This window comes from Pelobates fuscus, chromosome 5 (genome assembly GCF_036172605.1).
Source record: "Pelobates fuscus isolate aPelFus1 chromosome 5, aPelFus1.pri, whole genome shotgun sequence".
NCBI lineage: Eukaryota > Metazoa > Chordata > Amphibia > Anura > Pelobatidae > Pelobates > Pelobates fuscus.
In genome coordinates, this window is record NC_086321.1 from 352,311,872 (window position 1) to 352,337,375 (window position 25,504).

At 43.2% G+C, this 25,504-nt stretch overlaps 1 protein-coding gene across 1 annotated transcript in view; it reads right to left on the reverse strand.

The window, feature by feature from the left end:
- Window positions 1–310: 310 nt before the first annotated feature.
- Window positions 311–25,504, reverse strand: part of PIAS4 (protein inhibitor of activated STAT 4) — a 43,741-nt gene continuing 18,547 nt past the window's right edge. The window contains exons 5-11 of the mRNA XM_063455941.1: window positions 22,903–22,993; window positions 14,239–14,367; window positions 6,311–6,416; window positions 6,141–6,214; window positions 3,792–3,952; window positions 3,576–3,706; window positions 311–3,412 (exon numbers count right to left, since the gene is read on the reverse strand). Of these exons, the coding sequence (XP_063312011.1) occupies window positions 3,213–3,412; window positions 3,576–3,706; window positions 3,792–3,952; window positions 6,141–6,214; window positions 6,311–6,416; window positions 14,239–14,367; window positions 22,903–22,993 (892 nt within the window). The 3' untranslated portion in view covers window positions 311–3,212. The remainder of the gene's footprint in view (window positions 3,413–3,575; window positions 3,707–3,791; window positions 3,953–6,140; window positions 6,215–6,310; window positions 6,417–14,238; window positions 14,368–22,902; window positions 22,994–25,504) is intronic.

Consider the following 25,504-nt stretch of genomic DNA (forward strand, 5'->3'; position numbering starts at 1 on the left):
ACTAAATCTTAAGCGGTATGAACAAAACCACAGACTGCTAACAGCATTCAGATTTGCACATCTCATGCCAACAAGATGAGATCTACTGGAGTCAAAACACCATGTATCATAAAAGCCACATATATCATATAAAGAGAAAAAAAAAAAAAGTAGTTACTTTGATCTTCAGTTATGAAAAATATACTGATGTAAGAGTAGTGTGTGACATTTTACGGTTAGGGAGAGCAGAGTTTTCTGGGCAACATTTAGAAAGATATGTAGCAGGGAAGAGTAAAAAGAGACTACAAATTGTATAAAATGAATGGAAGAGTCTAGCCAAACTGGGTTTATTTACACTAGAAAAGAGGCACCGAATAGGCAACAACTATGTACAAGCATATTAAAGGTCAATGCAAGGTTATCTTAGGGGAGCAGTTTATCGTACATGCTGGATGAATACCAAGAAGTCATCCTTCAAGATCAGTGTAAAATCAGGTGAGCTTCAACCAAAAAAATATATATATCTTTTTGCTAGGATACAAAGAGGGATGATGACTAAGCACAGATGGGCATGAATTGTCCAGGAATTAACAGTTATAAGGAAGAAATGCAACATGTTTCTCTAGGCAAGAGCCACAAAAGCTTTAATGTGAGACAAGGCATGGTCAATGAAATGGTAGAAAACGTCAAAGAATGGAAGTCTTTTTCATCGATGTAATAGGAAGGTTGTGAAAAGCCTTACATCCATGAGCTAACGTTATACGGGATAGAATGTAATTTAATCCAATGATAAATACGAGATGAGAGAAGACAATGGTCTGGTCACCTACATCCTTGATTAAGAAGACAAAGTATGTTATGGAAAAATAGAAAAAATTAAGACAAAACATTTTTCTAAATTGAAATGTGGAGCAATCACCATAAAAAAAACCAAAAAAAAAAAAAACTGAATTTTCCACCCAAATGCTCCATTTTAGAACTTTTCCCAGAAATGCTCTTTATACATAATCATTTTTTTTTTTTTTTAACATTAAATGTTCTATTTTAATACTTCTCACTCCATTTTAACAGCAAGATATATGTACTTTTTCACAACTGCTGAACAGATGCAATTATTCAATAGGTCACATCCACGCAACTCAGCAGTCCATACAGTTTGACTTGGCAAGGCAATGCATTGCTTTCAAATTACAAAGGATACAGTTAGCCCCACTTAAGGACTATAAAATAAACACGGGGGGGGGGGTTAAACTGAGCAGGACAATGCAAGCATTCTAGAAGTTTAGGGCGCTATATGTTGAGGTTGTGGTTAGATTTTTCAGTAGTCAAGTGCCATGGGGTCTATGCAAAGTATTTGGATAACAATCTAGATTTTAAATGATAGAACCCAACTATATGTTTAGGCTCTACTTTCATTCAACAAAACCAATTGTATACACAGTGCAGGATTTGCAGAAGATAGAGGTGGAAGATGAGTTATATACCCATTAGATGCAGCTTGCCAAACTAAGGTACAAATCTAAAAAGTTATATTTCAAACGAGGTTTAGTGTGGATTATCTATCTGCATGGATAAACATATTTGGGGAACATACTTACACAGCATGTGTAATTGTAAATAATTTTATTGTAACAAACACTATCTTCATGAGTGTTTTTTTTACTCTTATCTTCAGGGGGAATGTACAGAGATAATGGAATAAAATAAAAAAAAAAGTTTCAAAAGATTTTGCAAACAAATTACCATTTAAAAAAAAAAAATAAAAAAAATAAAACTGCTCCAGAATCCGGAGACTGCTCAGAAAGGTTTAAAAGCAATTCTGTTAAACAAGTAAAAGGAAAGGCAATGATATCATGCTGAGGCGGATCCTGAACTAGCTGCATCATATCCTGCAATATATTACCACAATAAACAAGACATACAAAAAGGAAAAAACAAAACAATCTGGGAACAAAGGAATGAAAACCATCAAGTTACAGGTTCTATAAAGAGAGACCTTTTTTCTGTGTTTTTTAAATCCCCAATTCTAAAGTGGTAGCCCAGATAAAAGGTATTTCAATTATATTAATTAATTTAAAAAAAAACAAAAAAAAACAACACCCCAAAACAAAACCGTTTTTTTTTTCCAGGTGTGGTGGTTATGTATGATTCCTTGTAGCACATAAAAAAAACAACCAAAAAAAAAAGTCAGAACAGTAGCATGAGAACAGGATATTTTTTTTACTGTGCACCCCCTGCTTCTCTATAATGGGAATGACCAGTAAGATCTCTGCACGGCATTTTAGAACATTTACCCTAAACTGTGGGTCGTAGGAGTGTGCCCATCCAGAACTAATTTTCCACCCAAAATGTTGAACAAAAGGTTCTGAGTGAAAAATTTTGAGAACAATGAGACAATAGTGGGTGCGTTCAAAATTTTGTATTATAGACAGCAGGGTGGCGTTTCGAGTGGAAGATGTAAAAAGGGAAGAGAACGTGTGTAGAGCAGCAATAACCTCTCCCCTTAACACAGAAATAAAACCTGAATAGCAGAGAGGTAGTTGAATTGAAAGCATTGCGTAGACCCTTCCACCCAGGTATTGCCCAAGAAAATATAAACACACCCGCTTTTTGCATATCACTATGGACAATGAATAAAAGCGTGTTTCCCCTTACATTTCTGTAACAGGAGAACTAAACACAAACTGCTTCTCTACTTCCTCAATTGCAGACACAATCCTAGATCTAAGGATTTATAGCTCAATACTCTTCTGAAGTCCATCTTCTCCACCAACATATTCACACCATTCGATAGCTCTTATAATGAGCAAACACTATCTTGTTTATCATTACAACCCCTCCAGAGTACATCACAAAGCAGACAAGGGAATACGCTGTCTAATAGTACAAGCTGGCGGAAGGGAGGAATAGGAGATGGTCACAAAGGATGCATGGAATGGTCATCTCCCTTTTGAGTCTGTATTCCAAGCCCTCTCCCGAGAATCAGTTTAGAATAGCAATTAAAGAAAAGGGGAAAAAAAAAAAAGGTTCAAAGAGTGGACATTAATTGGATTAATATTTAACCCATTTCCAGCTGAACGTGATTTTCTATGCCTCTTACTGGGTTTAATAGGTGAAAGGGACTTTGAGAAAGTAGTGATTCATAAAGGGTTTCATAGGACTGGGGACACAACCCCCACCCTGTGTCTATGCCTGCAATGTGTGGTTTTTAGTCTAATTGGTGGTGAAGGACATCAGCAGGCTGACAGAAGTCCTTTTTCAAAGCATCGCCTCTTCTGTGGAGGACTTTCCTCTTCCTCCTCTTCTTCAGAAGAGGATGATGAAGATGAAGTGCTATCAAGTGTTAGGTCCACTACATCTGGCCCAGGCTTTCCATTCTCATTGGATATTGGGTTGCTTGGAGGGGGAAGTTTTGCTGTAATTTCAGGAGAACCTGCCACAAGGGGGGAAAAAAACAACAGCATTAAACACTAGTCCACTTAAGAAAACAACGTTTATATAAACTGGCATTGGAGATTAAGACAAAATGAGAGAAAACAAAGCATTTGTGGCAAGACAAGCCGTGCTAAATGAAAGGTAAAAGACAATCATCTTACCCAAATCCAGAATAGGGCAGACAGGGCTACAGCTCCTCTCTTTTTCTGCTTTTATAGGACACCAGGATCCATCCACCATGAACTCTATCTCATCTGCATCTCGGCATTCACTGAGTATCTTTGATAGGAGCCTAAAACAAAGACAATTGAGCTCTTACCAATCTCACATAAACGTTACCGTCACAGTCCCTAAATAAACCAAGATACAATGCTCACCCATCTATAATAAGCTGGTCATATTGGGCAGGTTTGTCGCACACTGGACACATCCATGTTGGTTTCTTTTCATTCATTTGCAGGTAGAAGACTGCATCAAAGCATTGGAGGTGAGCACAGGTCTCTGCACGGCAGGGTACAGTCAAGCGCATCTTCACCAACTACAAAATAAAAAACATATGAAGCGCGCTTGTGGAAAAATGAAGGCAGATGGGGACTTCAAATGTATGATTCAAATACAGTGTGTAGGAAAACTGAAATACTGAACGCTTAACAAAACTGTTGGAAGCTAATTAAAGATTATACTGGCTTTAGTAACCGAAACGGTGCTGTGGAGTTTGTATAGTATAAACACACTCAAACAATTCTTTTCTCAAGTACCCGAGTGTGCATGGTTCGGTGGTGTCTGACTTGTACTTAACTGTAATCTGGTAATCAAAATATAATTGTACACCAGTGGCCAAAGTTGTGGAAAGTGTTTATTTCTGAAGGTTCATTTGTTCATAACAGTCCTTTAGAATAATACATTATAGATTAGAAAGCCAATTTAATGCAAAATGCAATGCAACACTATTAAAAATAAATAATTACATTTTAAAATGGGTTTTATAGGTCAGGGCCAATACTGGCCATTTTAGCACTGTATTATAATTTTCCTGAAATCACTTATTCCACAGAGCAGCAAAAGGACAACTGAATTCTGCTGCAATGTATAGGCTTCATTATCCTTGAAAGGATCACATGTCGAAGGCTTCAGTTGCCGCTCAAGTACACTGCAGATTTATTTTTTGTCATTTACATTACGATCCATATAATCAGCCCACACCTTTTGTTGTCATACAACTGGAGATCATGATGCTAACTGAATGCTTCCTGGTACCTGCAATGTATTTAGGACCTATTCATTTGCTCACGTACTTTATGCTATCACTAGCAAATATTGATATTCTTGTCTCATCACTCCAGGTGAGCATCCCATTGTTCCTCCAACTAAGTAACAGTGTTTTAGACCATTCTAATCTCTTCCTTGTTTGGAAGATAGAAATGGCTTTTTCTTTGGAATTCTAGAATTTAAACCAAAGTCTGTCTTGGCAGCTAACGTTGTGCTAGCAACCATCTTCAAACCACACAATTACATTTCCATTGATTGGCTCAGATCATTTTATTCTGTCACTTAAACACAGGTTTTAATTCTTCTATCACTACATGCTGTTGTGCATCTTTTCCTACCTTTACCAGAGGTATTTGCAGACTTAATTTAAAACTCACCGTTTAGAAATAACTCCTTTCTTTAGACTTACAGCTACTTTTCTTATGAAATAGTTATTTTACATCACTTTATAGGTTACCAGTCAGCTCTTTTCACTCGGTAAACTGTGTATCTTGTTAAGATGACGAAGTTATTACGGAATAGAAAATTCCATGGCCAACAAACCAGTAAACAAAAACCACTCATAACAGAGTAGGAGTTCTATTAGCTCGGAGAGCAGACATATGAACACTATCGGTGTCATAACACCTGATTGACAAATAAGATTGGATTGCTCAGAGTGTCCGTTTTGAGTCAAGCAAATCCCCTTCATGTTACAAAAAGCAGATGTGTTCTTTTTTCCATTATTTATCTTTAACTTTGATGGAATACAGCTAATTTAACACTACATACTGCATGACATTACCTTTCTAATAGGATATAAAAAAATATTTATAAAAAAAAAGACAAAATTTTTTATTTTTTTTTCTCAAAAAAGGACTTGTTATTGAGCCAAACCTTAGAAATACCAATTATCCAAATGGATTCCACAATTTAGCCATTAGTGTATATGAATAGCTGGAGGTGCCATAAATTAAGGAGTCAGATTTTACAAATCGAGTTGAAGCACACAACCCTGCAGCAAACAAAACAGACTAGAAAAAAAAAAATCAGAACATCTACCATAATAAACTGCAACCTAACCATTAAACCTAATCTTCATTAAAGTAGTATATAGTTTTACAGAGCCATACAATAAAGAACCTGGAACGCTTGGACAAACCTAGTGCATTTGATGTTAAACAATGAAGTAACTGAATGACTTGTTTAGTTAGGTCTGTAGGACTAACCCTCCCCATCATCGCCCTTGATTGGATTATGTGCCTACCACTTTTAGTAACTTCCCCTAATTTGTTAAATTGTTAATTAGCCTTCATTTATTAGATTAGATGACGTTGGCAGGTTCTCAGTGAAGTCTTGGCAAAGTACTAGCAAGTTTTATTATATTGCAGTCCAGGATCAGCTAGCTGTTTAGAGGACCGACTTCTCTGAACTCTTTATTGCTGAATTTTCGCATGGTTTCTCCTTGTAAATCTTACCGGACATATCAGGGATACTCTGACTCCTGTGGTGGCTATCTCACTGTCCGGGTCCAGACGCAACTTCTCTCGGACTGAAAAGATATGGGAGGAACATGAACACCACTGCTTCAAAGCATAAACATAAAAAGTGTCAACTCTGCACAGTACAGTATTGCCTTTTTTCTTACCTTGAGTCTTGCATATCTCAGGGTGTTTGACACCAATAGTTTTCAACCTCTGCAAGAGTTCAGCTGAAGTCCTTTGTCTTACCAGGTACAGACCCACTGAGTAACTCTGGGAATGAAAAACAAGAATTAAAAAGACAATTGCGATTTAACATAAAAGATTATACATACACAAATACACAATGTTTAAGAACAAACATTTAGATACATCATAATTTTAAGTTCTGGAATGCCTAATACATAAAGTATATTTTAAACCATTGATTTAAACTATCTTTCCAATCTGAATAGAATCTTTTGGCAGCTGGATTTGACATTTTCTGTAATTAGAAAAAACAAAAGGACTGTATGAACAAAATAAATGATAAGAGGAAAACAAACTGCAATTAGTAAATAGTTTAAGTCAGTGTTCAGCAACCTTTTAGCACCCGCGGCCCAGCGAAAGGAGGAGACATTTTCTGGACCAGCATCAGCCAGAAATAAATACCGGGGGGGGGGGGGGGGGGGTGTCAGATAGATATATATACATATATTATTATTATTTATATATATTCTCTCTCCCTCCCCTGCTTACATTTGCCTGGGAAAAGGGACATTTCCTGCAATCCCTGGTGTTCCGGGGGAATGGCCCTTGCGGTCCCAGCAACCTTAGGAGCTACTAGAGTTCACTCTCGCAGGATTTGGATAGTTGCTGTGGTAACTGCGACAAAGATCCAAGCTCGTGAGAAGAGAACCAGCGGAGCTGCCAGCATTACATTGTGAGCGGGCCGGAGAGGGAGATCACTTATCTCCCTTCCGGTGCTGCAGAGCCGGCAAGGGAGAGGGAGGCACGGTTCCCGGTGCTATGATCATAGCACCGGGCAAATATTTTGCGGAAATTTATTGCCGGTCCACGTACCAGTGGTTGAAAACCACTTGTTTATGGTATATATTCCAAGCAGGCGGCTTAACCCCTTAAGGACACCTGACATGTGTGACATGTCATGATTCCCTTTTATTCCAGAAGTTTGGTCCTTAAGGGGTTAAAAAGAGAAGGAAGGCACAATCTCAAATGGAAAAGAAATACAATAAATAAATGTATGCTTGTTACATGTTTCTATTAAAATTATACATTTTATACGCAGAGCGTCAGAAATTATGCTACACACAAATAAAGTAGAACTTTTAAAGTACCGCTATTACAGTAAAGTTAGAGTCTCAAGTACTACTTGCTTTTAAGTGACTATTAACCAACCATGAGGTGTCTGGCTGAAAGTAGCAGGACTTGGAGTTCACATGACCATGAAGGCAAGTATCCCTCAAACACACTAATACTTAGTGTATGGATTAGCACACTGCTATGGTTCCCTTGCTGGTAAGTCATTAAACTGGTACTATAACGCCACCACGATAATTTCATTGCCGCGCTTAATAGGAATGCATAGATCAAGAAATCATAAGCATATCACAAGTGTTTGGCACCGAGACACTGGTATTGTCAGACACTTGGAGGCCTTCTGCTGGACACCAGTGATCTATATTTTAACATTTGAAAGATACACTGTGATGGCAAAATTAACTGCACTGATTCACACCACCCTGCACAAATCGTTAAATATATGGGATCCCTAAATAGCAACATTTTGAAACACAAGAGATTCATTTAATTCTTTTATTTGCTCCTCTTTTTCACACCATACATTAAAAAACAAACAAATGGGGGTGGGGCCTGACCTCCATGACAAGCAGTCGCATGCAACATGGGCTCCTCAACTAACTCATGCCTAAAACATGCCAAAGTATCATTCCTGCTGTGCCTGACATTTCTCTCTCTCACTAGCCTGACATTTCTCTATCTTACCTTAAAACAAAAATTGTGCCTAAATAGCAAATGTCACACCTTGTATTGGTATTTCATTTTGAATTTCTATATACCTTGACACCGCTGTTGTGGCGTACTGAGGCAGTTTGTTAATCTGTACATAACAAAAATAAAGCTTAAAAAGAAAAAAAAAATTACATTGCCTGTGTCCCCCAAAAATTGAGTAAAACCAAGTCTAATTCTGTAATAGGTGTCAATTTTGCAGCGTCCCTCCCCCCCCTCATTGGTGGCTGTTTGAGAGCAACTAGGCATGTAAAAAAAAAACAAAAAAAAACACATGGGACAAATCTCACGAAATCTCCTGTGTCAGCAGGTTGTATGGTGTGTCAGCTCTGCCTGTTGTATGGGTATTTATGTAGTCTACCCAGCTCTATGTATCTGTGTTGAGCCCAGCTGTGTTAATTGTAGGAGTATCTGTATTACACTCAGAGCTGTGCATTTTAATCTGTTTTTTGTACTGGGTTCTTTGTAGAAAATGGGTGTCTGTATTGCATCTGACTGTATTTTATGGGTAACCCTCGATTGAATGGGGTCTATCATTAGGGGTTGAGTACATGATGTTAAGTGGACAGATGTCACAGGTCATACAATGGTAGCTACGGAGTTAAACTCAAATAAATATATTTTATGACTATTTTGACCTGTCACTGCCCTTTATTTTTATCACATGACTATAAAAAAGGAGACGTTTTGACAATGTTTTTAAGTTATTCTGTTTTTGTGTTTGGACTTCTTAAATTATTTTCTAAGTAGAGACTAATTCTAAAACTGAGGTCCACCATAATGCCTCCCCCCCCCCGAAAAACAGAACAACTTGTAAAAGAACCGTAGGAAGAAGACCACAAAAGATACACCTTCCAAACTAAATTATACATATGAACACCAACAGTCCTAGCCTGCAAGGATATTGGTGATCCCAACAAGCCTATGTCAGACAAAATCACACATTCAAGGTCCAGGGACTGCTCTAAAAAGCTTAGGGATCTTGTATTATTCCACCCCACCCACCCAATGTTGTTGTAAAGAGACTTCCGTTTTTTTATTTTTAAAGCTTTCACTAGGAAGGGAGTCTACTGGTTGACCCCATTGTCCTAATCCATAAATCATTGACGTCTACTGTCACAGGTATCTTTACAGTCACCAGATACCTTTGGTATACATGCAGATTCACAATTTGTGGAAGATCTTGACAGTTTTGGCATCTTCCACAACAAGTTCTGGCAAGCAAGCACCAGAGAAGTTTTAAAAGATAAATTGTACAAGTAGTGCTGATGTCAACCATCCAAGTAAAGCAGTCCGTTTAAACTTTTAACAGGAACTTGGGGATTGGTTTTAATTTACAGTTTCTTAAAAACCAAAACATTTACCCTTCAATCTTTTAGGAGACAAGCCACATATGTTTTCATGCCATAACAGTTTGCTCTGACTTTTTTTTTTTTTTTTTTTTTTTAATTCTTTATTTTTGCGTGCGTAAAGGTTACAAGACAGCTTACCTCGCCACAACAGCGTTTGTAAGCCGAAGCATGTCATCGTTACAGTACAGTTATGGCATTTAAACAGTGCACAATTTTTTTTATGTAAGAAAGCTTACACATATCTAGGGTCAGTATTGGATACTTATAACATCGATATTTACTGGTTTGCTCTGCGCTTTTTGATGAGGGCTATGTCTGTGACTTTAGTTCCATGCTTGTAAGAGAATTATGTGTAAAGTGGCGTGGGGTGGCGTGTGTTCGCTGTAATGGGTACCAGGGTACCGTATAGGCCGTTATGGTCTGTGTCGCTGTATTGCAAGGTACTTGCTAGGATGGTAGTACCGCTAAACATAGCGCTATGGAAGTGCTCGGCGCAAGCGTAGGCCGTGCAGGGTGGGTGTTCTAGTGTAGCATGAGACATCATAGAGATATATAAAACATAATACATAAAACAGCTTTGCTATCATTTGCAATTAAAACGAGTGTTGCGCTAACAGTATTAATGATCAAAACTTTAGATATCGCGAAGTCATGCATAGTAAAGGTGTTCTGAACACATCCAGTTAGTTAACAAGTTAACACTGCTATCTATGGTATGAGGTAACAATTAAAAACCACATGCTGGATCGATACTGGCAGAGTTTACTTGAGGTTTGTCTCAGGTCAGTCTGTGTACTGGGCCGCAGGGGAGGCGCCGAGGGAGTCAGAGTTCTTCAGCCAATACCCCTTACCAGCCATCGAGGACAGTTCATCTCATGGTCGGGTGAGGCCAGTGCCATCGGGTCTGCCGGTGGTGCTGCTGAGTGCTGGTCCCATGCGTCCCAGGGGTGTAGTTTGTGAGGCTGGTCAGTGCCTGGAGGGTTACCTCTGTGCTGAGTTGGTGTTGATTGCTTTGCTGGGTGGGAGGTTGGACGGGTGGGTCGCCGGGTCCTGCTTTGGGGCTTGAGGTCGCGGGCGTTGCTGTGCGTGGACCCCATTTCTGTTTCCCGTCTTGCTGAGCGGTGTTCCTTCCTTCTGGAGGCTGCTTGTGGGTTACAAGGTGGGTTAACCCGCAGATGGCGCCGGGTGGCCGGGCGTATCCACGCCATTACTTCCTTCATCGCTAGTATGTAGCTTTGCCTCCGGGTTTTGAACTTCGCCCGGAGGTAAGTGCTTAGCCGGGTCACAAATTCCATTGCGTGCTTAGGAGGCTGAGTGGGTAATCGCTTAGTAGTAGCTCGCTCTTGTGTTGCCATCTTGGCCAGGTTCGATTTATCTTGTTTTGTCTCTCGCTTAGGACCCTCGCCATGCGGTATCATGAGGGGAGGCAAGTTGCCGGGTCTGGAGCATCCAGAACCCAGGCTTAAGTGGGTAAATGAAGGTCGATGGGCAGTGTGTGTCATCGTGGTAGGGACTGGGATTACCCCCGCCGGTCCATAGGGGGGGGAACGGGAACTCATATTCTGCCTTGCCGTGCTTGTGGACGGCGGGAAAGCGGCCGTCTCCCCCGCCGCCGCCGCCATGCTTGTAGGCCGCAACATTAATGGACACTGACCCTCTGCCAAAATCCACGTTTGTGGTGTCAATTTGTAGGTCTCGGATTCCGCCGTCGAGTGGGTTCCTACTTGAGCCAGCTCGCGGTCTCCGCTAGTCGATAAACGGCAAGAAGTCGGATCAGCTACGGGAGCAGCAGCGACATGCGTCTGCTCCCTTCTGCGGCCAGGCCCCGCCCCCTGCTCTGACTTTTTAAGCACTCTGGAGCCACATAATCTGGACTGCATATGCCCAAAAGACACAGACTTGGGTTATTCAAAAGCAACAATGCACCTAATATGGGGCACACACCTCATTATTGCCTAGAGTTGCAAAGCATGTTCAAAAAGAGCAAAAGAAAAGGTAATCTTGGTCTAGTCGAGATCCAGAGACCCTATAGTGATCATGATCTAGTGACCGCTATGTCCTACTTAGATAAGCTTAGGGGAAATGTTCATGGTTGTTTATATGATGTGGTAGAGTATAAAGCATCACTAACCTCCTGCTCACATTCAATGCACATGTTCCATCACTACTGACTGTATGCTGCAGAATATCTCTGAAGGGAAAACCAGGACGAAGGAGAGTTTCGGCAGCTAGACAAGAATAAAGGTCAAAGCCACTGTTTGGAACGAACCACATTGCGGAGTACACCAATTCATAAAGTGGATTGGTTACCAGCCAGACATTCACATTGTACAGGACAACACTGGCACTCCTGTCGGTTGTTCTCCTTAAATTAAAGAACTTACTCTGCATTCTATTGTTGATGGCGACAAAAATGCATCCTATATTTAGATACGATTAATCACTTTAACCATATTTTACTCTAGTATTAGCCACTAGATATTAATATATGTTCTTGTAGTTTGTGTTATAGACCATTTGTTAGTCAGGTGTTCGTACATTGTGCTCTGGGATTTGGACTCTCTAAATCAAAGGTGCATTGAAGCCAGACAACAGCATGTGGCCTTTGGGCATCAAAACTACAGTAGTCCTACAATGTCCAACCCCTTGTACTATTGTCTACAAACATGTTTTGTGCTCATTAAACCTGATTGTGAACTGTAATGTGCAAAAGGTTAGTCTGCTTGTGGTAATATGTATTTCAAGAGCAAACACTACCAGCTAAAATATGGAACATTGAATTTTATGCTAATCCAAGACAGTCACACTAATAACGACAGATATAAAAGATCTGTAATGTTGGCCAAGATGTACTTGGAAAAACAAGCACACACACGGAAATAAGGAAACCATTTAAAACAATGCTATTAGTGTGAAACTTTATACACCATTCAAATTTGCGATCCAAGCATAATAAGGGATATATACATTTCGTATTTTCGCAAGCTCCATTTTCTCTTTTCAAAAAGTCACCTTTGAATTTTAAGATTCATCAACATTTTCCTCTTTATTCTTTTATTTTTTACAGCTTGATAGGATTATATGGTCGATTATTTACAGTGTTAAGTTCTGCCATAATTTCAGTTAGCCGACGTGTCCTAATGATATATTTCAGTTCAAGTTTATTCTGAAACTGGAATACAATAAACCAAATAAAAACAAAATACTGAAAACTAGTATCAAAGGGACACTAAACTGCCCAAAAATAAACATAGAAACATAGAATGTGACGGCAGATAAGAACCATTCTGACCATCTAGTCTGCCCAATTTTCTAAATACTTTCATTAGTCCCTGGCCTTATCTTATAGTTAGGATAGCCTTATGCCTATCCCACACATGCTTAAACTCCTTAACTGTGTTAACCTCTACCACTTCAGCTGGAAGGCTATTCCATGCATCCACTACCCTCTCAGTAAAGTAAAACTTCCGGATATTATTTTTAAACCTTTGCCCCTCTAATTTAAGACTATGTGCTCTTGTTGTGGTAGTTTTTCTTTTAAAACTGTTTAGTAGATATAACTCCAATGAAAACATGCATTTAATTATGTATTTTTCAATCGGGTAAATCTAAAAACTATTTGCAGAAGCAGGAGTTGTCTTGGTTGCTGCCTTTGCAAGACCTCTCCTAACCCCGCCCAGACTTTGTGGCTGTCCAATCACAGACTTATCAATACAGTGACTTCAATGAGAAGTCTTTGCAAGGCAGGTGCTCATGGCAATGTTGACTCTTGAGTTTAGCTCTACTGAACTGCATAAAAATGATCGCCCCACTCATGTCTACGTTGCTTGCACCAACCACGTCTGATACCTCGTTATACACCTCAGATATGTATGAATACCACGTTTATTTTAGGCTCTTTCATATAATCTTACGCGGACGAACTAACTGATTATCTAAGCATGTTAAATATGAAAACTGTGCAAATTATCATGCCACTGTCTAACCTGTATGAAACTTCAAATACGCTGTTGTGGGGTCTGTTCTATTGTGACCATCCGCACAACAAAAATAAATAAATAAATGATCGCATAGAATTGTAACTTTTACCAATTTGTCAAACGATAAAAATAAAAAATTGCATTATAGTCTGAAGCTTGTGAGTCTTTTGACATTCATAAGTGTAGTCTAACTCAGAGTGGTGAAATAAACCGTTTTTAATTCCAGGTAGAGCTGCAGTAAAACCCTGCTGTCTAAGCTACAAGGGGAAAGTTGAATTCACTGAAATGTACTTGTGTATCTAGACTCTAGAGCCATCAAAATGCCAACAGAGACCCTTTAACAGCCAACAAAATGCATCACCGAGTCTCATTGGAAAGTGGAGGGAAAGGTTTCTATACCAAGTAGTGTTTATATATTTAGCTTTGCTTTTTTTCTCCCAATCAACTAACACATGATTCGGTGTAATTATTCAATACATTTTTATACTTCCATCTATATCAATAAGATGTTAATCTTCTCAGACTTAAGTGCGTGGAAAATGCAAAAGCACCTTTTAACTTTTGAAGTTTCAGGACATTTTCGCCTTAATGATTACAGCAGGAGAAGTTTAAATTGCATGCAAAAAGGTGAATCAATTTAAAGTTACCCAGTTAGAAGTTTTCAAATTGCATTAATCTTATTAAAAACAATTCTCTGCAAAACCTCTAGTTCACAGGTAGCTGGTAAACACTCACCTTTCCATAATTACCCCAAGTCACAGTAACTCTATTACTGGCCGACGACAGGTACATAAGGTTAGTGAGATTAATTGGACGACAAGGTCTCTTGGGTTCCACACCAGGTTTATTCGAGGGATAGTAGCCCTGTGAGAAACGGAAGAAAAACAAATGAATACGTTTTACACTTCTCAGCATGCAGACACAGTGAAGTAAAAACATTCAACAGTGTGCAGAATCTACTGCCAAGATTCTATCAAGTCCTCTTGGTCTTGATGTTCAATCCCTTAGTGATAGGCACATACATACAGAGAATACCCTTAAGGACAGTTCAAGTACCCTGAACATCAGCCATTTAAAAGGCTCCTGTAGTAGGCTGCATGACTCATAAGTGAGGCCTTTCAGCATCATCCTCTCCATTGGAAAGCCCAGATCGCCAATAACCACTGGCATAAGGCAGATGTGGATATATGTCTTTCTCCAATACAAGCCTTCCCTGGCATGTATTGGACTATTGGTGGAAGTTTCACAAGTGAGGCAGTCCAGCAACTTTGATTTGAGTGCAGGCGCTTTAAAATCGCTGTGGGAGCCAATCCCAGTGACCGCTCTGCATCACCTTAAAGGGACACTCCAGGCACCCAGACCACTTCTCCCCTTTGGAGTGGTCTGGGTGCCAACTCCCACTACCCTTAACCCTGTAAGTGTAATTATTGCAGTTTTCCTTAACTGCAATATTTACCTTGCAGGGTTAACTCCTCCTCTAGTGGCTGTCTACTATACAGCCACTAGAGGGCACTTCCGTGATTAGAGCACACGAAAAGTAAGTTATAACGTCGCTGGACGTCCTCACGCTATGTGAGGACCTCCAGCATCGCTGAAATCCCTATAGGAAAGCATTGAAAGCTTTTTTCAATGCTTTCCTATAGGTAGGTCTAATGCGCGTGCGCGGCATTGCCGTGCATGCGCCTTAAGTCTCCCCCGCCAGCAGACACACATGTGCAATAGGTCTCCCCCGCCGGATGACGTCGGCGGGGAGGAGCATGGGCAGACCCTGAACCAACACAGAGGGACATCGGCACTGGATACAGGCAAGTCACTGAAGGGGTTTTAACCCCCTCAGCAAATTGGGATGGGGGTGGGAGGTAGAGGGAACCTACAGTGCCAGGAAAACTTTTTTTTCCTGGCACTGGAGAGACCCTTTAACAGACACCAAAGGTATGCAATCACAATGACTGGCTTGCAGTTATCACGCTTAGCACTCAGCTAGAATTACTGTTAGGGTTGAAATTAAGGCAAAAAACTATTTATAAGCAAAATTCTGATTCTAATCTTCGTTTATGATGTTATTTATGTCAAAATAGTAGGTATGGTGGCCTGACCAGGGAACGAGCTGGACGCAACTAGCTAGAGCTCCGTTCCCACAGCGCTGTATTTAGCTAATAATACGCAATTTACCTCACTCTACTCCGAAATAAAATGGAGAAAAGAAGTGCTAAGAAGCCACACAAGAAGGGTCCTGACCCCGGGACCTCCGTTCTGGACATGCTGACCGTCCAAAAGGCAGGCACTGCGGAGCGCCAAGATGGCGCCGACTTGGGCCTGACTCCTAGCTCCCCCTCACCGCGCGGGCCACGGGCCGCGAGTCCCAAGGGGGGTGAGGCAGCGCAAATCCTCACTAAGCTAACCGAAGTCCAAACCTACCTGGCAGGGGAGATTGAGAGGTCCACCTCGGTCCTCAGAGCTGAGATTTCTGCGGTGGGAGAGAGGACCGCGAGGCTGGAAGAGCGCCTTGAAGACACGACTCTGGCGCACAACGCGGTAGTGTCACATGTGCGCAGGCTGGAAACCCAGGTGGCAGACTTGGAGCTGGCCATGGAAGACATGACAAATCGCTCCCGTCGGAACAATGTCCGCTTGAGGGGGCTACCGGAGAGAGAAGATGAGGGCCCCTTGGAGACTACACTCCTGGCACTGTTCAGACCCTTGCTGCCTGACATACCTGCAACACAATGGTGCATCGAACGGGCGCACAGGGCTCTCCGGGCTCGGAGACAGAACCCCAACTTCCCGCGCGACGTTATCATCAGGTTCCTCCACTTCACCACAAAGGAGGCCCTGATGACGAAATGCAGAGATGGAGGACTGCACCATGACGGAGTTACCCTGCAGCTGTATCAAGATTTGGCCCCCAGCACGCTGCAGCGTCGCCGGGAGTGGAGAGCGATCACAGAAGCTCTCAGGGAGGCCAGAGTGCGCTATGCCTGGGGCCACCCGTTCAAGCTGCTGGCTTTCCGCGGGGGGAGAGCCCAGATTTTGGCACCGGGGGGCAACCCCAAGAAGTTCCTTCAGGAGCTCCAGGTTCCAGTTCCAGCTCAGCTGTTGGAGAGAGAGGGGGCCGGTGACGACCTAGCACCCCTGCCGACGGAGTGGCAGGAGGCAAGAGCCCGGAGGCATTGACATTCGGACCGGGTATAGTACATGGGTGGACGGTTGGAGAATGTAAGCGGGGCAGGAGAGTGACTGGGGATGCGGGGGGGAACCTGTGACTTTATTTGGGTGGGTGGGGATGGGATGTCTGGGTCGCTTAACACTCAGTCCCAGGAGGTCCGGGGACATGGCTGGCGGTGGTGATCTTTTTTTTTTTCCCTTCTCCCTCTTTTTCTTTTATTTTTCCCCCTGCATTTTCCCGCTCTTTGTATTTTTGGCGGGCTCGCTTGGGGGTGGGGGGAGGGACCTCGGAAGTCCTGGGAGGGGGGTGGCTTACAGTAATTTCATGGAGGGGGGGAGGAGGGTGAAACGAGCTCCCATGCTGGGGATTTACCTGGGGGGGGGTTCAGATCTCCTCATGGTTGATAGGGGAGGGAGGGAAGTGGAACAGCGCACACAAGGAGGGGCCCCACCTGAGAGGGGGGTCTCGGTCACCCCAGAGCTGACGGGGGGAGGGAGGGGGACGGGGGGGAAATGGGAATTAGTGCACAAGCCGGGGATCCACGGGGGGGGGTGCGCATCTCGGCCGCCCCATAGATGTCAGTGGGAGGGAGGGGGGGGGGAGGCAACTGGGGGACAACCTGCTATTGAGGCATGTAGCGGCGGGTCTCCTGTACAGAGTACAAGGTACAGACCCCGCACGCTATTGTCCAAACCTTGGAGCACCAAGGATTCTGAACAGGCTGGACCTTATAAAATCCGACTAAGCATGATGATTAAGAATGCCCGACTGGCTACTCATGAAATAAATGGTCAACATAAATGTTATAAATGTGATCCTGGACAGCAAGTACCGTAGGGTCAACATAGATAGTGAGGCCATTACCTGCAAGACAGAATCTATTGAACGCATTATATCTGAATGTATAAACAATAATTTGGCCATGGGTGTATATTTCTTTTATATATTGTTTAAGTATAAGCATAAGCTTTGTATGAGTAGCAAGGGGGAGGTGAGGGGCCCCATGAGGAAGGTTAGGGGGGGCAGCGGACCGGTGTAGTCCCAGAGAAGGGAGATGTGCGGGGGGCACCGGGGGGGGGGGGGGGGACCCTGAGGGGGCTCGAGAGCCCACTTCGCAGCGGGGGGTAATTGAGGACAGGGGGATGAGCGGCATCACACACACACACACAACTCTTGGGGAGCTGCACAACTTCCTACTAGCCCTGCTAAGTGGTATACCTGCTACCTGAAACCTATGTACAAACCGGTTACCGATGACACGTTACAAAAAGGAGTAGAACACAAGGCGCACATATGCAAAATTAACTAATAGCAAGATAGCGCTACATGGTCTGCGGCTCATGCATCCACATCTCTTCGAGCGCGGTGCGCGGACGAGATGGGGAGATGTGAACCCCACACCAGTCTGGCGACGGATAAGTCCAGACGAAGTCAGCCAAGCACCGCGTGTGCGAGGCTGCAGTTCTTTATTGTTCCTTTGTTTATTTTCTCTTCTGTTCTTTACCTCTTCTCTTACCCTAACCCTGTTGTCTATTCCTCTCTCACCCTGTGGAGGGGGACTGGGGCGGCCGCGCGAACGCACGAAACTTCCAACCTCTTAGGATGGCTCTGAAGATATCATCCTTAAATGTAAAGGGGCTTAACACGCCGACCAAGAGGCGGCTTCTCTTCAGGGAACTGAAGAGAATGAAGTCCGACATCGCGTTTATACAAGAAACGCATTTGCCGAGACAGGCAAAATTTCAACTGAAGGATCACACATTTCAGGTATCATATGAAGCACGCAAACACACAAAGCATAACGGGGTGGCGATATTAATCCGCAACAGCTGCCCCTTCAAAATTGACTCCACCACGGCGGACCCGAACGGGAGGTACATAATAGTTTCTGGCACACTCCTCTCGCACAAGGTTCATCTCATTAATGTTTATGCCCCCACTCACCCGGACCAGGGTTTCTGGGACGACCTAACAGCCAAACTCAGCACCCTAAACAACGGGCTCACCATCTTGGGTGGTGACCTGAACGCAGCGCCGAATCCGGCGATAGATAGAAGCGCACATAGGGGGGACCCGGGGACCGGTGGAAGGGGGGGACAGGACAGGCAGCTACACAAATTTATTGTGGACACCGGGTTGGTGGATATCTGGAGAGCACATCATCCAAGCACGAGGGACTTCACGTTTTACTCGACACCTCACGGTACTTATTCTAGAATCGACATGTTCTTGGTCAATGGGCGCTCGCTAGCACGGGTAACAGGGTCAGAGATAGGATCCATCTCGTGGTCGGACCACGCGGACGTCCACGTTACACTGGGGAACTTGTGCGTTACCCCTCCATGGTCGTGGAAGCTAAACTCATCCCTCTTAAGGGATTCGGAGACTGTCGAGCAGATCCGTACGGATATTCTGGAGTTTTTCGACTCCAATGACACACCGAACATGCGCCCGGAAATCCTGTGGGCAGCCCACAAAACGGTAATACGTGGATCTCTCATTAAGATAGCGACTGTTAAAAAGAAAGTGAAAACCCAAAAACTACAGGGACTCTTGTCAGACTTGCGGGCATTAGAACAAAAACATAAAGACCGGCCAAGCGGGGACACGTATGGACGGGTTGAGGCAACTCGCCATGCCATACGGACCTTGCTAGTGGATGATGCGGTGAGGGCCATGACTTGGACCAAGCGAAACTTTTACGAACGGGCAAATAAAATGGACACCTTACTGGCACGTGTCCTCAGACCCAGGGCGAAACGAGGCCACATAGCTTCCATCAGACATACGGATAAGACGGTCAAAACACTACCTAGAGATATCGCGGAAGTATTCACGGACTATTACAAATCCCTTTATAACCACTCCCCAACTGCAAACCCACGACTGTCGCAGACGGACGAACCAACCCTACGATTTGTCCGGGACCTCGGCCTCCCTAGGCTGTCTCAAGAGGCGGTGGACGCCTTGGCGGCTGAGATCGCACCGGACGAAATAGACCGTGCAATAACGCTACTGAAAGGTAATAAAGCCCCAGGACCCGACGGGTTCGACGGAAGTTATTACAAAACATTCCGAGAGGAATTAGTCCCTCACCTAGCAACAGTATTCCAGAGTTTCCAAACTGGCGGTGCTCCCAACCCGGACATGTCCCTCGCCACCATCGTATTACTGCCAAAACCAGATAAAGACCCTTTGGCCCCGGAGAGTTATAGGCCTATTTCGCTTATAAACCATGACATGAAGATCCTAGCGAAAATTCAGGCAGAGCGCCTGAACCCTTTCCTTGCGTCCCTGGTAGACGCCGACCAGGTCGGCTTTATACCAAACAGACAGCTATTTGAAAACACTCGCAGGAATATCGACTTAATATGGAGGCAGGCGGCCACGAAAACCCCAACGCTTTTCGTGTCACTTGATGCAGAAAAGGCTTTTGATCGGGTGATGTGGCCGTACCTGTTCACTCTGCTAACCCACCTAGGCTTCCCAGACCAGTTCATGACCTTACTAACAGCACTGTATACTAACGTCAGGGCACAGGTGCAAATCTCGGGGGCCCCTCTCCGACCGTTCCAACTGTCTAACGGTACGAGGCAGGGCTGCCCCCTCTCCCCCCTATTGTTCGTGCTATCGCTGGAGCCCTTGCTGCAGGCACTCCGGAGGCATCCAGATGTCACGGGTGTGGGGGTGGGGGGACGGGAGTTCCTTGTCTCGGCCTACGCGGATGATGTGCTCTTGACTGTGACCGACCCGGTGCGATCCATGAGGGCCCTACAAGGGCTGCTGGGCACTTACGGGGCCATTTCCGGATATAAGGTGAATATGGCAAAATCGGGCGCCCTCCCCATAGGGGTACCGTCAGAAACCACAGCTAGGATACGGGATACTTACCATATAAATATAGAGCAACAGGCACTCAAATATTTGGGCATCCGCCTAACAGCCAAACCAGACCACCTTTATGACCGTAATTATACGCCACTGCTAAAACAGCTGGTGAGGGAGATGGAAGCGTGGGTAGACAGGCCAATTTCATGGATAGGGCGCATACACGCCGTTAAAATGAACATCCTGCCCAGAATCTTATTTCTATTCCAGGCGCTCCCTATACGCGTTACCAGGGCCTCCCTACAGCCCCTGCAGAGGGCGATCGGAGCTTTTATATGGCAGAACAAACGACCTAGAATATCCAGGTTTATATTATATAGGCCGCGCTCGAGGGGGGGTCTGGGCCTCCCTCACATATACTTCTATTACATGGCGGCACAATTATCACAGGTGGCGATGTGGCACTCCCCACCAGGGGAGCGCAAATGGGCGGACATAGAGTCCCTGATGACGGGCGCGGATATCCCACAGCTTCTCATGTGGGTCCCAAAGGAATTTAGACCAGAGATCAGGGCCACATGCCCATCAATCATTAACTCCCTTCAAATATGGGACACCTCCAAGCTTAAATATCAGCTGACATCAGACCCTTCCCCGCTTATGCCATACTTACGCAATAAAGCCTTCGTCCCAGGGATGTCGGCGAGAGACTTTAAAAACCTCGAAGGCATAGGCTTACAACGCATATGTCACTTATACGAGGGAACAGAGGTCGTCCCCTTCGAGGCCCTACGACAGCAGGGCCATCTCACTCCCGCTGATTTTTTTAGATATTTACAAATCAGGGACTTCGCGAACCAGACGCACATAAAGATGGCAGCGCGGAAACAGATGTCGTTTTATGAACGCATTTGCCTCCAAGAGCTTATACCCAGAGGCATGATAGCGCGCATGTACGCTCACCTCTGTTCGGAAGCAAGGGACTGGGGCAAACTAGCCTATACGGATCAATGGGAGAGGGACCTAGGTGACACGCTGGAAGGCATAGAGTGGCAAGAGATCTGGGAGGCGAACCACACCTCGTCAGTATGTGTTTCCCTTCAAGAACAATCTATCAAAACAATGTTGCGCTGGTATACCACGCCAGTTAAACTATACCAAATGCACAAGACCCCCACGGACGTGTGCTGGAGGGGATGTGGCCAGAGAGGGACGTATGTCCACATGTGGTGGGAATGCCCACTGATGGTCATTTTCTGGAAACAAATACAGGCGCTACTGGCGCAGGTTTTCGGCAGACCCCCAGATCTCGACCCATGGCTCTTCCTCTTAAGTAGGACACTAGAGGGCTGGACTAGGCACGAGCAAAAGCTACTCCACAAGATAACTCTAGCGGCCAGGCGGGCGGTAGCCTCCGACTGGCTTAAACCAGGCACACCTCCCATGGTGGGGGTTATTAACAGAGTAAAAGAGGTCCACTTGATGGATGATCTTACAGCTCGATTCAGGGGCACTTCCAGATCCTTTCAAAAAATTTGGGAACCCTGGGAAAGCTTCACCCTGGGACACTGACGCATAGTCAGATCCTGATGACGGCCCGGACGCCCCCCCCCCCCCCTCTCCCCCCTCTTGATCTTCTCTCTCGCTTTTTCCTTCTTTATAGTTCTTCTGACTTTTGTCACAAAATAAAAAATAAATGACCAACATGCCGCATACATGGGAACAGTCACAAGAGGCACATTTTATCTAGGGATAGACGACAGCAGCCCAAACAGCCGCTCCACAGGGAGCATCCCATGGCCTGGAAAAACTTTAGACAGTAACTCACTCCGACAATGGGAGGGCAGATACGCTTTAGGATCAGGCACACCAGATTACCCACAGAGAGCCGTAACGTATGCGAGAGTGAACGGGGATGCTGGGAGACAGGGGTAACCCAATAACTAGCCAGGCGATTGATGCATTGCAACCCTGTTACACCTTGTTCAAGCTGTAAACCAATACTATGTGACACTGTATTCTCTGTCAATCTGTTTTGCTATGTCATGACAAATAAAGAATTAAAAAAAAACAAAATAGTAGGTATGTTTAAAGATTTAGTGGTGATAAAATGAAAATAAGAAGGAAGTGATACATAGATTAGCAACATGATGCCTTGACAGCAGAAACTTGACATTTGGTTGGCATTTAAGGGGCCATCATAAGCTGCGTGTTGGCAGTAACTGTTTTCGCCGTAGTGATGTTCAGGGTACAAAGTCTATCAATAAGGGGTTCATTTTAAACTTTGTAGCTTGTTTTGTACTTTGCTTTTGATATTCTATACTAGATGAAAACTTGAAATAACTAAACCATTAACTGAAAATGTTAGAACAATAAAAGATATGGGTAAAGTGGTCTTCACTCACTGGCACTGAGCAGTAGTTGTGGTTGACCTTCACTGCAATGTTGGGAGGGTACTGATCCTCTTGTGGGCAGCTTACGTCAGAGTAACAGATCCTAAAGAAGAAAGTCAAAATAATCAGACAAACAAAATGTGTTGGCACCCAGAAAATGTCCTGGATACATTTGTGTTATTCACGCAATTTCAATTAGATTTTACATTTTTTTATTTTAAATGTAGAAATACAACTTAAAACCATTTAAAAACTGTATTACACGAATGCAAACAACCTAGGTAGGCAGTAAGGAAAAGGGATTAACAAGAGGAGAAAAAAAAGGCATTCTTTAAAAGATACACATAAGAAAAACCGAAAAGCGGAGCAAAGACTAAAAAGAAAGATTTCAAATAATCTGAAACTAGTGTTTTCAGCAAAGTCTACGATTACTGAAGAAACAGCTTAAGTGGAAAATGTCCAGATAAGAAGGTAGAGAAAACAAATTTTAAATAAACAGAAGACCTATAAATGCATTACTGGGATTATAAAATACTTTTAGGGGTACTTCAAGAGTGTGTGTGTGTGACTTAGTTGTGGTGGTGAAACGGTTAAAGTTCACTATTTGTCTGCATTTGACCGAAAAGAATGACAAAATCACCGTTAACACCCCCCACCCTTAAACATATAACCATTACTCTTAACGCTGCCACCAAGACAATTCATAAATGGGTTGCCTTGGTCCCCCGGGTAAATCAATAATAAAAACACACCAAATACAACTTAGCACAATATTTAAAGAATGCTAAAATACTAGTCTCTCCAGGCAACGTGATTCTTAACCAGACAAAGGCAGAACTTTCTAAAGGAATATTTATTATAAGCAAAAAAATAGTCACAGTGCACACACAAAAAAAAATATTAGATTAAAAACGAATTGTTTACACCAACATAAAAACAAAAGGGATAAAGTAACAAGTCCTAAACACTTACTCAGGTTTTAAAAGTAAAACTTCTGCCCAGGGGGGTCTTCAGCAAGGAAGATGGTGATTTACTCAAAATTAGATTTTGTCCCCAAGCAAGTACATAGACATTTCAGTATCATTGGATATATACCCTGTGTATTAATAGCCTGGTCTAGAGGTGGAGTTAAGGTGTATCTATAGAGATAGAGTGACCACACCCTTGTGTTCCAGACGTAAAACAATCCAAATGGAAATATTTGGTTCTATCTTCTCTTATGTACCTGCCACAGAAATAATTGCATCTACGAATTTGTTATTTTCCATTCTATACATAGGTCACACACACACACCTTACTTGCAACCCAATATGGCGGACATCACAATTCGTTCCCCTATGGTTAAGTTATGCCAATCATTTTTGGGCTTGTTTAGAAGATGGCGCTGGTTACATTCCAAAATTAACAAAAATTAGGCTTAATTATTATTCTGTGGATTAATATTATTTCCTTTTGGATACGATACTGAACAAGGCTAATGGCCATTAACATATCAAAAAGATTGACTCATCAGTTAAGAGGTACATGCCATATGCCTGAAGCCAGACCTTCAGGCTTTTCTGGTGTAGAATCTCACACCTTGCAGCTTTCACATTCCTTCTGTCATTTGATCTATGTGGGGGTCCCAGCTTCAAAAGGAATTAAGGCTATAAACCTTCCATACAATAAAATTAACCCCTTTTGACATTGACAATATTTAATCTCTACCAGACAAGCAGATTACCTATGCACTACACAAATTACATTAAAGTACAATATTCCATAGTGCAATAATGAGTTATGCACCCGTGCCGTAACACCCAGAAGCTCCAGAAGATCTTCACTCTGTTGGAGGCTCATGAGTACAGATCTCTCACAGTGGTGATCCAACAGCCAATGTAGGTTTTGGAGAATATCTGGATTTTAAGAATGTACAGACTATCTGACTTTCTGAATGCTTACGTAGCCCTGCACAACCTGTCCCAGAAGATGTTTTGAACTACAACTCACATGATTCCCTGGCAATCCATTTCATTCAAAGAATCATGGGCGTTGTAGTGGTTATATTGTTTAGTTCCTGTGGTACTACATCTCTTTGCAGTTGGCATCCTAGATACAGGGATAGGCAACCTTCGGCACTCCAGATGTTGTGAACTACATCCCCCATTATACTAGCAAAGCATCATGGGAGGTGTAGTCCAAAACATCTGCAGTGCCGAAGGTTGCCTATGCCTGTCCTAGAATAAAGATGTGTGCACTCAAATGCATCCACAGACTCACTCACACCAAATAAATACACTTTTGTACTCAAACACCAAAACCCCCATGCCAGGCAAGAAAGAAAATTATTTTCATTAATTTTAGGCTAGTTTTCTTAGGAGATTTTTCAGTTTAGTCCCTACATATACAATGCATGGCTTATGTCCATTTGTCATTAACCCACAATGTCTCAGAGCAAACCATTGCTACTGTGCAAAGACAGCTGTGAAATTTGTATAGTGTGTAGGACTGGCAAGCAAAGAGTTTGCGATTTGCAGATTGTGTTTTCTCAGCACTGTTGGCTCCATGACTGTCTAATTCTATTTGTAGATATTGGAAATTAAACCGCTGTACCATTCACACTTTAAACTATGC